The following is a 16,457-nucleotide window of genomic DNA, read 5'->3' on the forward strand; positions in this document are numbered from 1 at the left end:
TGGGGCGGGAAAGAAGATGGATGGCATGCTTGTCTTTTTTGCCACAGGCATTGAATATACGAGTTAGGAAGTTATGATGCAACTCGTCAGGACTTTGGTTAGGCTGCATTTGGAGATTTGCTGCAGTTCTGGTCGCCCCATTACAGGACAGATGTGGAAGCTTTGGAGAGGGTGCAGAGGAGTTTTACCAGAATGTTACCTGGATTAGAGGTTTCAGCCACAGCGAGAGGTTGGATAGACCTGGATTTGTTTCCTGGAGGTTGTGAGGAGGTTTGATACAAGTGTAGAACATTATGTGAGGCATAGATAGGGTAGACAGTCAAAACATTTTTTCCCAGGGTAGAAAATGCATGGGAATGTAAATGTGGGCGAGGCAGCATCTATGGAGTGGTGGACAAAAATGCTGGAGAAATGCTTGAGTCTGAAGATGGGTCAAACTCAGACATAGATGCTGCCTCACCCGCTGAGTTTCTCCAGCATTTTTGTCTACATTGCCATTTTAAATAGTGTGCAATGGGCTTAAGCCAATCAAATTGCTCGTTCTTTATGGGAAACACGCCGACAGAAAACTATTCTCATTGGTGAGTGTGGAGGAGTGTGACTTTATTTATTTATTTGTTTATATTGTTTTAAATAAAATAAAAAATTTTGAGCATGACAACTTCTGTCATCAGCGTGAGAGCGTGAGAATTTTGCGAAATGCCTGAGTCTCACGCTCAATGCGTGAGAGTTGGCAGCCCTGTTGCTAATCACTGTAAATATACTTAACTTTTTGAACAGCAGCTTCAGTTATACAATACAAAATGGAAAACTGCAAAGAGTTTCAAACATAGACACAAAGTGCTGGAGTAACACAGTGGGCCAGGAAGCATCTCTGGAGAAAATGGATAGGTGACGTTTCGGTTTGTGACCCTTCTTCAGACCCATTGAGTTACTCCAGCACTGTGTCTATCTTTGGTATAAACCAGCATTTGCAGTTCCTTCTTATTACAACATCTCCAGGTCATCCTGGAAGTATTGAAGTTTAGTGCAATGGTCACTTTAAGAGTTAATGACAATAATGACAATGACCTTGCCAAAGATAGACACAAAAAGCTGGAGTTACTCAGCGGGACAGGCAGCATCACTGGAGAGAAGGAATGAGTGACATTACTCCAGGTTTTTATGTCCATCTTCGGTTTAAACCAGCATCTGCAGTTCCTTCTTACACATGTAGTCCTTGCTCTCCCCCTGGAGATGCATTTATGGTTTGAACCAGTGACAGATTTCAATGTGCGTGTTCTCACTGAAGCATATACTTCCTCACAGGGCTTTAAATAAGGGAATGACCCTTCGCATCTCAGATTGATTTTAAGTCATAAGATTCCTTCTTCGAGTAGCTTGTCCTTCTTCACATGCCCTGTGCTATCTGTCCCAGTGATACACATTGTAAGAATGTATCTATGCCTGGAAGCAGAGGCTTGTACAAGCATCTTTAAATCAGCTTACTGTCATCCAACACGGGCCACACTGATGGTAAATTTCTACAGTTGAAACAACCGGATTCTGAAGCAAAGCAGCAGAAAAAAAAAATAGAGGAGTCATGTCGCAATAAGCCGGGAACATTAGCAATGGTAAGATCAGTAATGGCTGTGGTTTCCATTCACAATCGTTTATGATACCACACAAATTTGTGTAAGAGCAATTTTGCTAAGAAGCTAATCAATAATGTACTGCAGAGAAATCTGCTGATATTCATGCAAGGGCCATGTACAATGTAAGCTGCATTCAAATTGCCTTCATTATTTAAACTGCAGAGCTTTCCACCAATCCCAGATGAGTAACTTTCTCATAAATGTCACCCATTTTTCCCTTGATGTGATCTAAGCATTTTTTTTAATGCCAAAGGTGACCTACTGGGATAATTTTTTTGGGAACCGTCTCTCAGGGAGTTTAAGTCAGATCTAATACAACATGTTAACATTGGCTAGATTAAATGAAAATTAAACCTAACAGTGAAAAGTCTGAATCTTTGTTCCTATATGGCAATGTTTTATTTTCATCACAACTCGCTTCACTGTCCACTCCCCTCTGCTTCTCTTGTATAAGACATTGGTGAGGCCGCATTTAGAGTATTGTGTTCAGTTCTGGGCACCATGTTATAGGAAAGACGTTGTCAAGCTGGAAAGGGTGCAGAGAAGATTTACGAGGACGTTGCCAGGGCTAGAGGGTCTGAGCTAAAGGGAGAGGTTGGGTCGGCTGGGACTCTATTCCTTGGAACGCAGGCAGATGAGGGTTGTTCTTCTAGAGGTGTATAAAATCATGAGGAACAGATCGGGTAGATGCACAGAGTCTCTTGCCCAGAGTAGGTGAATCATGGACCAAAGGACATAGGTTCAAGGTGAAGGGGAAAAGATTTAATAGGAATGATGGGTGTATGGAACAAGCTGCCAGTGGAAGTAGTTGAGGCAGGGACTATCCAACATTTGAGAAACAGTTAGACAGGTATATGGGTAGGACAGGTTTGGAGGGATATTGATCATATGCAGACAGGAGGAACTAGTGTAGCTGGGACATGTTTGCCAGTGTGGGCAAGTTGGGCTGAAGGGTCTGTTTCCACACTATGATTTGCCATTGTATCATTGTTTTTGGATACAGTCATATTGGTCGTTTGTCTTATCTGCTATTATGAAGGTGACTGGTCTCCACTTTTGGCACCTATTTTATGTCAGAAGCTGATGGGATCAAGTGTATATTGTTGGGCATCATCTTTTTGATCGATGAAGGTAAATGGGGTTTCCCCACTGAGGCTGAGAAGCAGATTCATCAGGGACAAATTTCCCCCCTCATTGCCCAGAACAGACACCTCGCTGGTTTTAACTGTGTGTGAAAATTGGTTGTGCTTTGCAATAAGCAGACAATCATTCTGCTGGACTGTAGCTCAACGCCATTATGACTAAGAAATATATTTTTATTTTAGGATAGACAATGAAGGGGAGAATTTCCACTCTCACATAAGTGACAAACAAAATATTTGAACATTTGGTACAAATCTTAATGAATTTTCTAACATTGATATAATTATGCATAATTCCAGGAACAACCAAGTCCCATTGTAATTCAACTTAAAGATATGCCACAGTTTAAAGGAATTAAACATTTTCACAGAAGATAGCAATGTTACAAAATTTTTGAGATTTTAAAAATCAAGTCTGCAATTTATCCTATCAGATAAAGCATAAAAAGAAGTTTAATTTGACACCTAATTCACTTTCATATCTCAAGTATTTAAAAAAGTTATGGCCATTTTCATACTTGGAAATTAGCATCTTGTTCCCTATTGATTTTCTATGGACATAACAAAAAAGCTGTGATCGTGGACAGTCAAAAGCCCATAATTTTCTTAAAAATTAAGAGAACTGAATGAAATTTTCAGTTATCATAGATTGAAGCATTCTGAAACAAATATAAAATAATCTTACTTGGATGACCTGAAATTAAAGCATATAATTAGTTAGTTACCCAATTGTAGCTACTTCCAAACTTCAATTACTAGATCTAAACATCTATCCATTTCTTAAGAAATGATTAACATTTTTAAATAGCCCAAGTGTCCAAATAATATTCACAAAGAATTCACAATAAAACATGATTTTTAAATCTCATTTACATTAATTTATAGGCCAAATGGAAGGAATTTAGTGTTCAATTGCTGTAAATTAATGGCCATTTAAATCAGCTTTCGAGTGGGATCCTGTGGAACGCGCTGGTTTAGAACGTTCACATTGCGGTAGATTTGTGCCCCCAAATGCCCAGAAAAATACTGCGGGATATAATGGGCCCCAAATTAGCTACTCGCAACATAAAACTTTGTATAAAGGGATCTTAAGAAGCGCTTTTTAATGTAAAAATAAACAACCTACCTTCCGTTGTCCCCTGTATGAGATCCGACCCGTTGTCGGCGGTCACGGGTTTAGAGGTTAATTTTTAACTTACTATAATAATTAATTAAACCCGTAAAATGTAAAAATAGCTCCAGCGAGCGAAACTTCAAGCGATTTTTCATCAGCAACTGAGGTAGGCTGAACAAGCTCGATTTGAACAGCCTAGGGAAAATCGCGTTTTATACCCGCCCCCCTCTAAACGGCGCCATAATCACACACACGGGCTGGGACAGATCTGCAGCGACGCTTAAGGTAGGTTTTGCAACATACCTACAGAAGGTAGACACAAAACGCTGGAATAACTCTGAAGGTCAGACAGCATCTCTGGAGAAAAGGAATAGGGGAAGTTTTGGGTTGAGACCTTTCTTCAAACGTCACCAATTCCTTTTCTCCAGAGAGGCTGTCTGACCCTCTGAGGTACTCCAGCTTTTTGTGTGTATCTTCGGTTTAAACCAGCATCTGCAGTTCCTTCCTGCACTAAACATTTTCACCGCTCCTCGAAAAATTAATTTCAAACTGAAGCCATTGTGAGAGAGGGAGCGGGGAAGTAAAGTAGATGCAGTGTATAGGAGTCCCTGCAAACACAGGGCAGGTGTTCCTGGACCTGATCCTTTGACCATTTGAGGTGAAATACAGACTTAGGACATGACAGGTGCAAAACAAAGATTGCCCTCTTTAGCAGTGAACGCAAGTCATAATCCGCAATTAATTTGCAGTAATGAAGTCAGGGTCAGATTGACCTCCATCCAGTGCCTACAATCTTTTGCTCTTGTTCCATATTAGCATCAATCAGCTGTTCTGCATCACAATGTGTTAATGAAGTGCTCCATCGCATTAAGCAAAGGATTACAGATCACATTAACATGTTATCTAGGGACTAACAGCAATGGAAACCTGTGAAAAAGTGAGTATCAATATATTGCAGTGAATCATCTAGTTAACAAATGTAACAGCCCAGAGGCTCCATCTACTGAATTACAAAAATACATGAAATGTTCTCGGTCAAACCTTATTTAAATAGATTAGAAACTGACATATCAGTCATAGAGTCTGAAGGATATTTTGGAATGTATAGAGGTGCGGCTGTGAACCTTACATTGGTAACACCAGAGAAAGCTATTAAACTAGCTGCAAATGATTTCTTTTGTTCGTATCTGTCAAGAATACAGCATGGAAACAGGCCCTTCAGCTCAACTTGTCCATGCTGACCAAGATACCCCATCTCAGCTAATCCCTTTGGCCCATATCCCTCTAACCCTTTCCTATCTACATACTTGTCCAAGTGTCCTTTAAGTTTAGATCTAAACCGTGTGCCTATAGTTGTGTGAAATAAATTGCATCTCCAAAGTTCAAGGACAGGAGAGCCAGCATATATGGGCCACGAGCATCTAATCAATCCTCTCAATAGTCGCAATAACTTCAGGCAGCACATTAACTGTAGTTGGAAACACACAACAGAAGTTCCTAAACAGATGAGGAGCAGTTTTTTTGGAAGAACAAACTTGCAGGCAGTGTTCGAGGGAGGGGTTGGTGCCATGAATATTTAATAACAAGTACGTCAAGCATTGGTGAAAGGTCCTGAAATCACATTTTACTTCGGAGTCACCTGAGTGATTCCGTGAAGATGCCCCGCCAGGCCGCATGCGTATCATTATCGTCATCCGCATGGCGAGGCACCGGTCTGGCAGGCAACTCATTCCTGCCAGCGGTAAGTAAAAAACCTACAGGTAAGTTTTCATTACTGACGAGGTTGTGTTTTTCCTGCAGGAACCTCCTCTTACAAAGGTTCCTGTTGGCTATAGTATCGCAGTCCGGGGGGACCCCCCCACCCCCCATCGGTCTGAAGAAGGGTTTCGGCCCGAAACGTTGCCTATCTCCTTCGCTCCATAGATGCTGCTGCACCCGATGATAAGACGTACATTGCTTCTGCTAACAACACTGAGCTGCCTCATCTGCTGTTCGCTGAGTACAGAATACTCTACCATCCACAAGGTCCATCTTTATAGAGACTTTCCCATTAATCGCAGGTCAGGTTTGTATTTGTAGAGTGAGGTCAACTCTGTAGCACTTGAAGATGGGAATATTAATTCCCTGCACAGCAGCCAGGCCTTTCTTTGCATAATAAATTGATTTGTCTTATTAAACTGTGATTTTTGTTTTTTCTTAAACACCCATTCAAAGTTTCATCAATGCACATTAATATTTAACGATACCCAGTATGAACTACTGCTGTTGCTGTGCTGGCTATTTACTAAGTGACCCTAAATATCACATTGCACAGCACATCCCTCTGAGGAATTGTGTTAACCTGTACGCTGCAGAATGAAAAAATAAAATCGTTTGGTTTTATAATAAGAATAATAAGAATGGAATGTCAAGTAGCATCCTCTTACTTTTATAAATTTGAAGTGTTTTACATTTCATGTGCATTGTTTAAACATGAAATAAATGCTCAGGGTTCCATTAATAAGTGAAACATGAACTCCATCAATGGATAGTGTTGGAGAAGCAACTGGTGCACTGAGATGAAAAGGAAACAATGCCAAATATTCACAACTGTCTCAGTCTAGGGCGGCACAGTGGCTCAGCGATAGAGTTGCAGCCTTACAGCACCAGAGACCTGCGTTCAATCCTGACTACGGATGCTGCCTGTATGGAGCTTGTACGTGCTCCCCATGACCTGCGTGGGTTTTCTCCGGGTGTTTTGGTTTCCTCCCAGGTATGTTCATTGGCTTGGTAAAATTGTAAATTGTCCCGAGTGTGTGTATGTGTTTAGGATGGTGTTAGTGTTCGGGGATTGCTAGTCAGCGTGGACACGGTGGGCTGAAGGGCCTGTTTCCATGTTGTATCTCTAAACTAAACTATGTCCTATCGTTTGAGAGTTTTCTGCAGGAAGTCATAAGATCTACAGTATTATGCCATTCTCTCTTTGAAACTTTTATTCACTGTCTCTGAATTCCAGTAAGTTTTGGGCAATCCAGCACAATTACCTTTCACAGGAGAAGTACATTAGATCCTCCTGGGGACTGAAGACGAAAACTGTACATAAAACTCTAGATATGGCCTCGCCATATCCAAAGTTGTATAATTGTAAGATTTTAAAATAAAGGTCAATAATCATGTACCTTCATAATTGTTCTGCATTCACATTCTGCATTTTAACCATTACTTTCTCATCATGATATACACCACCATTTACCAGTTCCTTACAATTGCAAATCAATGTTTACTACCCTTTATATCTAAATGAATAATCTCATATTTTGATATACTTCATATTCTTTCCCAGTCATTTAACCTGTATATTGCTCTTTGCAGTTGCTTTGTACCCTCCCTATAGCCCACTTTCCAATTGGCATTTGTATTGTTAGCAGAGTTATATTATCATTACATCTAGGTCATTATATGAATTGTAAATAGCTGATCTTTGTGGCACCCCAGGAGTAAAACAATCAGCCAAACTGAAAATTACCCAATTATTTCCAAATGAAAACAAAAAATTCAGCGGATCAGAAAGCATTTGTGGTGATCTCTTGTTAAGGGAGCATGCAGGAAAACTGTCCGTAAAGGAAAATAGGATAGCTCTTTATATTGGTGCAGAACTGCCACTAATACCATGAATGAATGAATACTTTATTGTCACATGTGACAAGTCACAGTAAAATTTGTTGTTTTGCATACCCAAGGTATTCAGAGTCGCTACATCAAGGGTGCTGACAAATTTATAAAGTATCCCACACCAGATCCTCCTAAATTCCCTCCCTCCCCCCCGTATGCTGGGATCTCCTATTCACACTCTGCTTTCAGTCTTTCAACCAATTGTTGATGATTATTTCTGTACCAACACATGTTGACTTATTAAATACCTGACTACGGGTGCTGTCTGTATGGAGTTTATACCTTCTCCCAGTGACCTGCGTGGGTTTTCTCTGGGTGCTCCGGTTTCCTCCCACACTCCAAAGACGTACAGGTTTGTAGGCTAATTGGCTTGGTAAAATTGTAAATTGTCCCCAGTGTGTGTAGGTTAGTGCTAGTACGTGGGGATCGCTGGTCGGCGTGAACTTGGTGGGTCGAAGGGCCTGTTTCCATCCTGTATCTCTAAACTAAACTGAACTAGCCCTTTACAGCAACCTTAATGACCTGCCCCACTTTCACGACCTAATTCACGACCTTTTTTACTCGTGGCCATGTTTCATCAGGCTAGAAAAACACCCCGAACTACTTGATGCCACGAGTACCTACGACTAACATCACAACCTACCTACAACCTACCTACGACCTACATACGACCTAGTGACGACCATGCTGCGAGTATAAGTCAAGCGCAAACTCGGCAGAGGTCGTGAATTGGGACAGGCCCTTATCGTCTATAACAACATTCAGCCCAACTTGCCCATGTCTGCTCCAGGGGAAGAATCCTTTGAATCACATTTCCTATTTCCTTATTTTCTGGTACACCTGCAATTTATTCTCTCAATTCAAGCCCATCAATTCCCCTTTTGATTCATGTTCCCATTCATCTACCTCAAGTGTAATTTTACTCAAAACAATTAACCTACAAACATATCTTTAGGTATTAGAGTACTAAGGGGAAATTCATGCAAATATAACATGCAACCTCTCTGTAGTCAAAATGCAAGATCAAGATCAAACTTGGGATCCAGCAGCAAGTACCTACAGTGTGCTAGCTTTAATTAAAGTTGTTTTCAGCTTCTCACTGAAATGTGGCATTCTCAGACTCGATGCAAAATGTAATCAGAGTTCGATTATGTTCCCATAAATATAATGGTCCATAATTATGCAAGATTAATCTAATCTCATTTTGAAAGCAAGATTCAAACTGGCATATTTATTGAAATATTCATTGATGGACTCTATTCAACCGGTTCAGGCGAGTGGATAATGATCGAACTGATGTGCCACATGGATGAAAAGTTGAAATCTCGTCAATTATTTAGTTCATTAAAAGGGAACTTTCACAAATATGTTCTACACATTGCAATGGACATATGTGAAACAAACTTTGTATCTCAAACAAATGATGCATTAAACTAGCCAGCTACTGAATTATCACACTGCAAATATATATATATACATCTCTCAATTGACAAGAACAAAGCAAGTAGCGTTTGCTTTCCATTTAATTCCTGCTATGTGGATATCACTGGCAAGATGAGGATTCATTGCCGACACATTCTTGTATAAAACCACATTCTTGGTCCCCTCTGGGAAGATACTCACAGTGCTGCTCCAAAGAGATTTATTACTGAGCTAGATAATATGTGACTTGAAGGTAGTGCAAATTTCACATCTGCTCCATTCTTTTAGATGGTATAAGCCAAGGATTTGGGTGGTGCTGTCAAAGAAGGCTTGCTGAGTTTCAAAGGAGAAGGTGGATAAAGTGAAGAGCTAATGGCTGTTTTGCTGTGAATGTTATTAAGCTGTCCGTATTAATGGAGCTGCATTCATCCAGGTAAGTGGTAACTGTTCTATCACCCTTGATTTGTGCTTTGTACATGGTCGCAATGCTTTGAGCAGCCCGTAGGTGAGTCGTTCACTGAAGGATACTTGGACTTTTTTACTGTTCATGTAGCAAACGTTTTTTTTAATATTATTATTCCAGCTAAGTTCGTGATCAATAACTTAACGGGGGAGAGGGTAAGTTGGACACCCAATAGAGAGCTGGAAAATTTATTTTGTTTTGCTGACTTCTGCAAGATTTTAAATCCTTTTTCATTTCGTTATATCCAGTCGGAAAATGCTAAAAGGTATAAACTATGGCAAATATTGAGTAAGTGTCACAAGAAACAACATTATCACATTGTATTACAACAACATGAATGGAAGTGAGGATTTACAGTCATAGACATTGCATTAATGCCAAGCAGCACTGGCCATAATCTCCCCCAAAGAACAATTTAAGCCCATTGAGGACTTGTCCAGTGTCTATTCTATGTCGCAAAATGAGAAATAAGAATAAATACATTTTATTTTTGCATAAAGTAGGCATCCTATAACATGGGCTCTGAATCAAGCTCAAGAAATAAAGAATTAAGTACTCATATTAAAAGGGCCAGAAGCAATGTTGCTTCTTTTAAATCTATTCCTATTGTAGTTCATCTGTACTCAATTGATCTGTGCCAATATGCAAAGAGTTCGCAGTTGCTTTAATTACATAGATTACAAGACCTACACCAAACCCAAACCAAGAGCAGACGAGGGCATTCGATGCAATTTGTGATCCCAGCTACAAAGCTACAGCAATTCGTTCTTCCCCCGCACAATTAAAGCATGGAATAATCTCCACCCAACTATAGTTACTCAACCAGATGCAACTAAATTTAAAGTAGCTCTTTCTTCCCAATAACCCTTTCTGGCTTAAGCCCTCCCTTCACCACCTCCAGTTTAAATTCCATTTGGAATATTTTGGAGGACCAAGAAACCAAGAACCAAGAATTGAACAGGATCTAAACTTCCAAATAAAGCAGGGTTAGTTACATACCCATTCAGAAAAACAGTGATTTTTAAAAAACTTAATTGGAACTATAGAGAAAGGTTGTTGAGTACCTGTGAGTCCCAGCGGGCCCCCTCCATAAACAGGCCATGTACATAGGCACCCTCACGGGGAGGGCTGTTACAATCCTCACGGGTTTTCTTGGTAACATCACACTGCAGACACATCTTGTCTAAAGGCCATTCATTCTTCCGTGCCATAGACTGCATGATAGCTGTGAGGAAGGACTGGGGATTGAAGAAGCCGGCAAGCCATACTGCAGAAGGGAGAGCAAAATCAGACGTCCAGGTTTCCAGTTCCTTAATACGACTGAGGAGATCAACGAACCAGTTGGCCAGCCCAGTCATTGATGGGTAGGCTCGCTTATTCCACGAATCTGGTACTTGGTCAAAGAAGATGGCATTTTGCAAGCTCTCCATGTCGCTTGTCATGGTCAGCTCTCCCTAGATAAGACAAGGAAAGTTAAGGAGAAATCTAGTGGTAGTAGTTGACTCAGTATCATACAACAGCTTCAGATTTATTTGGACTGTTTGTAACCAAAAAAATGCCTCAATCTAGAATGATGTTTGAAGTTTTCTTTGGTTTTGTTTTTTTTGGCAATTTACCATTATACTAATTTCGTTCTGTAACATTGCATTACATGAGACCTCATCTGAAGTGTTGTATACTGGTTTGGCATTAGCTAAAGACAGGCTACACTTGCTAAGGGATTACAATTAAGATTCACCATACTGATTGCAGGTTTGTAATAAGAGAGGCTGAGTAAACTAGGCCTCCACTCTCCGGAGAGCAAAAGAATAAGATGCGATCTCATCGAAACCGACAAAAGTCTTATGTTACTCCACAAAATAGTGCTTTTCACTGGTTGAGTACCCACTACAAGTAGTCACATTCTAAGAATGAGAAGCATGCTTTTATTAGGATGGAGAATTTTTCACCCAGTGTGGTAAAGTTTTGGGAAACTCCACAAAGACAGCACCCGTGGTCAGGATGGAATCTGGGTCTCTGGCGCGGTGAGTGGGCAGCTCTACCACTTTGCCGTTTGACAAGTGTCTCGTTGTCTCAAAAACAGAATACTTTAAGTCCTGGTCATGCAGAGCAAAACACTGCAAATATGATTTTGCCCAGCTGGAACTTAAAAGCAGTCAGCACATTGAAAATGATTTATATACGCCTGGATCTCATTAGTAAATGGTGATTTATAATTAAAGCATCACTCTCTGCCCATCTCAATGGATGCAAACATGAGACTTGATAAGTTAACAAGTGCAGAAGCTCAGAATGTTCTGAAAACATGTCTGAGCTCACACTGAGCTGGACTCCAAGTTTAAAATGTGGAAGGGTGAATAAGAGGAAATGAGCCACAATTGGGGCCTATAGGCGAGTGGTGGAATATTGCGTTGGGGGAACGGGTTGCGTTGGGGGACCAGGATTCCCATGTGACAGGTCCCACTTGGTCTAGTAAACCATTCATTTTCATGTCATTGAGTTATAGTGTGATACAGTGTGGAAACAGGTCCTCAGCCCAAGTTGTCCATAGAGGCCAACACATCCCAGCTACACTAATCCCACCTGCCTGCATTTGGCCCACATCCCTCCAAACCTGTCTACCTGTTTCTTAAATGTTGGGATTCTTAAATGTTGTCTTTTCCCCTTTTCCTCCTCCGACCATCATACCAAATAGTCTGATTTAAACATTGTGTTGTTTTTAAACGTACCTTCTGTCCCAAGCCCAGCTCCTTGAGTGAGCGTTTGATCTCTGATGTAAGAATATTCATCCGTTCACACTCCTGAAAAGCCACCAGGATGTAAGGTGTCCTCTCCTCTGCCTTGCTCATCAGTTCTGGGACGTTAAACTCATCTGGTAACTTTTCCATTATCTCGTCCAAAGTAGCCTTTACCTGGAATGTTGGGAAGAGGAACTGTGAAAATCTCCACAAGATTGAACAGTGGTGGTTCACTGAATTACAGGCATGACTCTGGCTTTGCTAAGCCAATGGTTTTTACTGCTTCAAAGGTGATCCACATTCTCATTTTCACAACAATAGGATCATTGACTTTTTTTTAGAGATACTGCATGAAAACAGGCCCCTCAGCCCACTGAGTCCGTGCCGACCAGCAATCACCCTGTACACTAGCACCATCCTACAGGACTTTGCCAGGACTTTCGTATGAAGAAAGACTGGATAGACTCGGCTTGTACTCGCTAGAATGTAGAAGATTGAGGGGGGATCTTATAGAAACTTACAAAATTCTTAAGGGGTTGGACAGGCTAGATGCAGGAAGATTGTTCCCGATGTTGGGGAAGTCCAGAACAAGGGGTCACAGTTTAAGGATAAGGGGGAAATCTTTTAGGACCGAGATGAGAAAAACATTTTTCACACAGAGAGTGGTGAATCTCTGGAATTCTCTGCCACAGAAGGTAGTTGAGGCCAGTTCATTGGCTATATTTAAGAGGGAGTTAGATGTGGCCCTTGTGGCTAAAGGGATCAGGGGGTATGGAGAGATTGCAGGTACAGGATACTGAGTTGGATGATCAGCCATGATCATATTGAATGGCGGTGCAGGCTCGAAGGGCCGAATGGCCTACTCCTGCACCTAATTTCTATGTACATACTAAGTACAATTTACACTATACCAAGCCAATTAACCTACAAACTTGTATGTCCTGGTGTGTGGGAGGACACCAGAGCATCTAGAGAAAACCCATGTGGTCACAGGGAGAACATACAAACTCCGTACATACAGCAGCCATGGTCAGGATCGAACTCGGGGCACTGGCTCTGTGAGGCAGCAACTCTACCACTGCGCCACCGTGGAATCTATCCAGATTTCTCAAAATCTTATTTCTTAGAATCAAGTCCAATCTTGCTCTTCTAAACAAGTGGAAATATGCCTAGCATGTCCAAATTCTTATTAGGCAACCCACCTTCCCACGCGTCAGTCCAAGAAACTTCCTCTCAACTACATCTAATGCATTAACATCCTTCCTGACCAATAGGTGACAATATGGCCCACAATAGTCTAGGTGTGGGTTTGCTGCCAGTTTATCTTAATTAAAGTAATACCTTCCCGTTGTGGCGACTGCGGAGGCCTCAAATAGGCCCCGACTACAGGGTGAACAAGAGGAAAAGGACTGGACTTTGTTGCCTTCCCTCACAGTGGGAACCATTGTGGGGGGGGATGTTTTTATGTTTTATGTTAAATTTGTCTTTAATGTGGTGTCTTACTTTTATTGGTGTGCTGCAAATGGCAACTCAAATTTCACTACACCAGAAATGGTGTATGTGACAATAAATGTCCTTTGTCTTTGTCCTATTGTTAACCACAAATGGTGTGTCCTCTCGTTGGGAATGTTTCTCTTCCTTATCACAACAACAGGAAAATAACTAAGGCACAGACAGATAGATTCTTGATTAGTGCGGGTGTCAGGGGTTTATGGGTCATTAGACAATGGGATAGATCCCCATGTGATGTGGGATTTTCCTAGCCGAATATCACGAGAGTTGACATTTATGTAAGGTTTGGCTCAATAGATCAGAGGTTTGGAGCTGGAGTTGACAATTGAATAAATTAAAATTTTAACTTCACATCCTAGATTCTAAGCTATAAGCAATGGAAAAAATAAAACTTTCCCAATGGAAAAATTAAAGCTCATTGAAAACTGAAGAAGAAACAATGAAAAGGCACAATAACTTCAATGTGGGTGAGGGACTGAGGCATGAAGAATAATTGGTGCAGACATTGAATTGTCAAGTTAATCTTCAAGTTTATATTTCCTTTCTGAGGGTCTGTTCACTAGCATAATAGTATTGGCAGCAACGACCTGCTCTACACCCACAGGCATTGGAACGCGGGTTTCTCAGTAAATTACCCGATAACCAGTGGCGGACTGGCCAGGGTGTCAGCTTGCCCGATGGCAAGTGGGCCCCTGTTGAAGTGGGCCCCCTTTGTCTCCTGGCAACCAATATTTTTAGACCCAGTCCGCCACTGCCGATAACCTCCAGCTATGTCCATTACTTTGCAAAAACCAGGATTGAGCAAATAACAAATTTAGTTTGCATCTGATATGACGAACTATGATTTGCTGGAAACAGCAATCGCTCGGCATGGATCTTTGCAACCAACAGTTTTAGCTTCTTGGTTTACCTTTTCTTCTCGTGTGATTCCTCCGCCCTCTCCACCACTGCTGTCCCTGGGCTGCATTTCCAGCACTGTACGGAAGAGCTTTTCCGAGGTCAACGTGAGGAAGCCAATCTCAGCATTGGGGTGGAGACCGTAGAGGTAGGGAGATTCAGGTGGAAGCACGTCATCGATGTACTGATGAGGAAAAGGAGCATGCTAAACAACAATGCAACATCAGCGTCACACTCTGGTTCATAATAATATAAATATTTAGAAAATCATTAAACAAATAGAATCAAAAAGCTGCAGATGGTAGAAATCTGAAATTAAAATAGAAAATACTGGAAACACACAGTAGAGCAGGCAGTATGTGGGCAAAGAGAAACAGAGTTTAATATTTAGGAGCGTAAATAGTTCTGGTGGGTCTCAGATGTCAAACATTGACTTTATCTTTCTTTCGACAGATGATGCCTGACCTGCGAAGAGTTTCCTGCACTTTCTGTTTTCATTTCATAAAACATTTAAACGGATGGTGTTATCCAGGAGTATACTTGATCCGGAATGCTTTTCTTCCCTGGTTGTTTTAGTTTTTAGTTTTAGTTATAGACTTGCAGCATGGAAACAAGCCCTTCGGCCCAGCGAGTCCATGCCAGCCATCAATAACCGTTCACAGCTGTTCTCTGTTATCCCACTTTTGCATCTGCTCCCTACGCACTAGGGGCAGTTTAGAGTGGCCAATTAACTTACAAATCACACATCTTTGGGATGTGGGTGGAAACCAGAGAAGCCAGAGAAAACCCACGAGGTTGCAGGGAGAACGTGAAAACTCCTCACAGACAGCACCCAAGGTGGGGATTGAACCTGGGGGTCTCTGGCACTGTGAGGCAGCTGATAGAGCTGTGCCACTGTACAGTCTCTCTGTATCGGTTGTCTCTGCATTAGGTGTGCAGTTTGTATTCCTTATTTATATATTTACTGAAGAGGTACATTCCGAGATGACATTACATAGGTTGATGAGGGAAGTCATGCAGCCTTTTACAAATACCCAGTCTGTTCCCATTTGTAGCAGTAAATCTACAAAAGCCGAGCTGAAGCCATGCAGTTCTTTGCAAAATCCCTTGTATAATCAGAGAGCAATTCAGCCTTATCATTGTGTCCTGGAGCTGAACCCACAAAGGCCGTGTATTTTATGTGGATGCAAGCTGTTGGAATGATGTCTGACTGTGCAAATGCTGCAGGCTGCTGTGCACTATTGCTATCGGCCATTAATTGGCCCATTATCAGTCGTTTGTGCCTCTGCCTTGTGAGCCAGAATTCATGAAAGAAACAATTAGATAACAAGAATCATAGGGGGGGCTAAGTTTGTTAAGATCTAAAGAGAGGTGGCGTGGGACGGTGTTTTGTGATGTGCAATTAACCTGCACTAACTGCATGCTGCCTGCTCATTTACATGCTTACAGTGGCTAATCGTCCTGCCCTTTGGGTGGGCCGAGCAACAGCGGGCCAACATCACGAGTGACTGACTGAGAGATAGCTCGGGTAGTTTAAAGGCAGCCTCAACCTTTCAAGGAAGAACGGCGTCATGGTAGTGCAGCGTACAGTTGCTGTCTTACCGTGCCAGAGATCCGGGTTTGATCCTGACTACGGGCGTTTATCTGTACAGAGTTTGTACGTTCTCCCCTGTGACCTGCGTGGGGTTTCTCCGAGATCTTCGGTTTCCTCCCACACTCCAAAGACGTACAGGTTTGTAGGTTAATTGGGTTGGCAATGGATATGGGGAGAAAACAGTAAGGTGATCCTGGATTTGGATGATCAGCTCCAATCATATTGAATAGCAGGGCCGGCGTACACTATATTTTGTTTGCATGTTTCCATACTTTTCAGTTTAGATGCAG

The 16,457-nt window shown here is 41.6% G+C and overlaps 1 protein-coding gene across 2 annotated transcripts in view; it reads right to left on the bottom strand.

Moving 5' to 3' along the window:
* The window catches only part of dnah9 (dynein axonemal heavy chain 9), a 325,024-nt gene that overhangs the window by 13,176 nt on the left and 295,391 nt on the right, over nt 1-16,457 (bottom strand). For both annotated transcript variants that reach the window (XM_033044073.1, XM_033044072.1), the window contains 3 exons: nt 14,587-14,757; nt 12,156-12,338; nt 10,491-10,880 (listed from right to left, as the gene is read on the bottom strand). In XM_033044073.1, the coding sequence (XP_032899964.1) occupies nt 10,491-10,880; nt 12,156-12,338; nt 14,587-14,757 (744 nt within the window). The remainder of the gene's footprint in view (nt 1-10,490; nt 10,881-12,155; nt 12,339-14,586; nt 14,758-16,457) is intronic.

Source organism: Amblyraja radiata, chromosome 26 (genome assembly GCF_010909765.2).
Source record: "Amblyraja radiata isolate CabotCenter1 chromosome 26, sAmbRad1.1.pri, whole genome shotgun sequence".
NCBI classification, from domain to species: Eukaryota; Metazoa; Chordata; class Chondrichthyes; order Rajiformes; family Rajidae; genus Amblyraja; species Amblyraja radiata.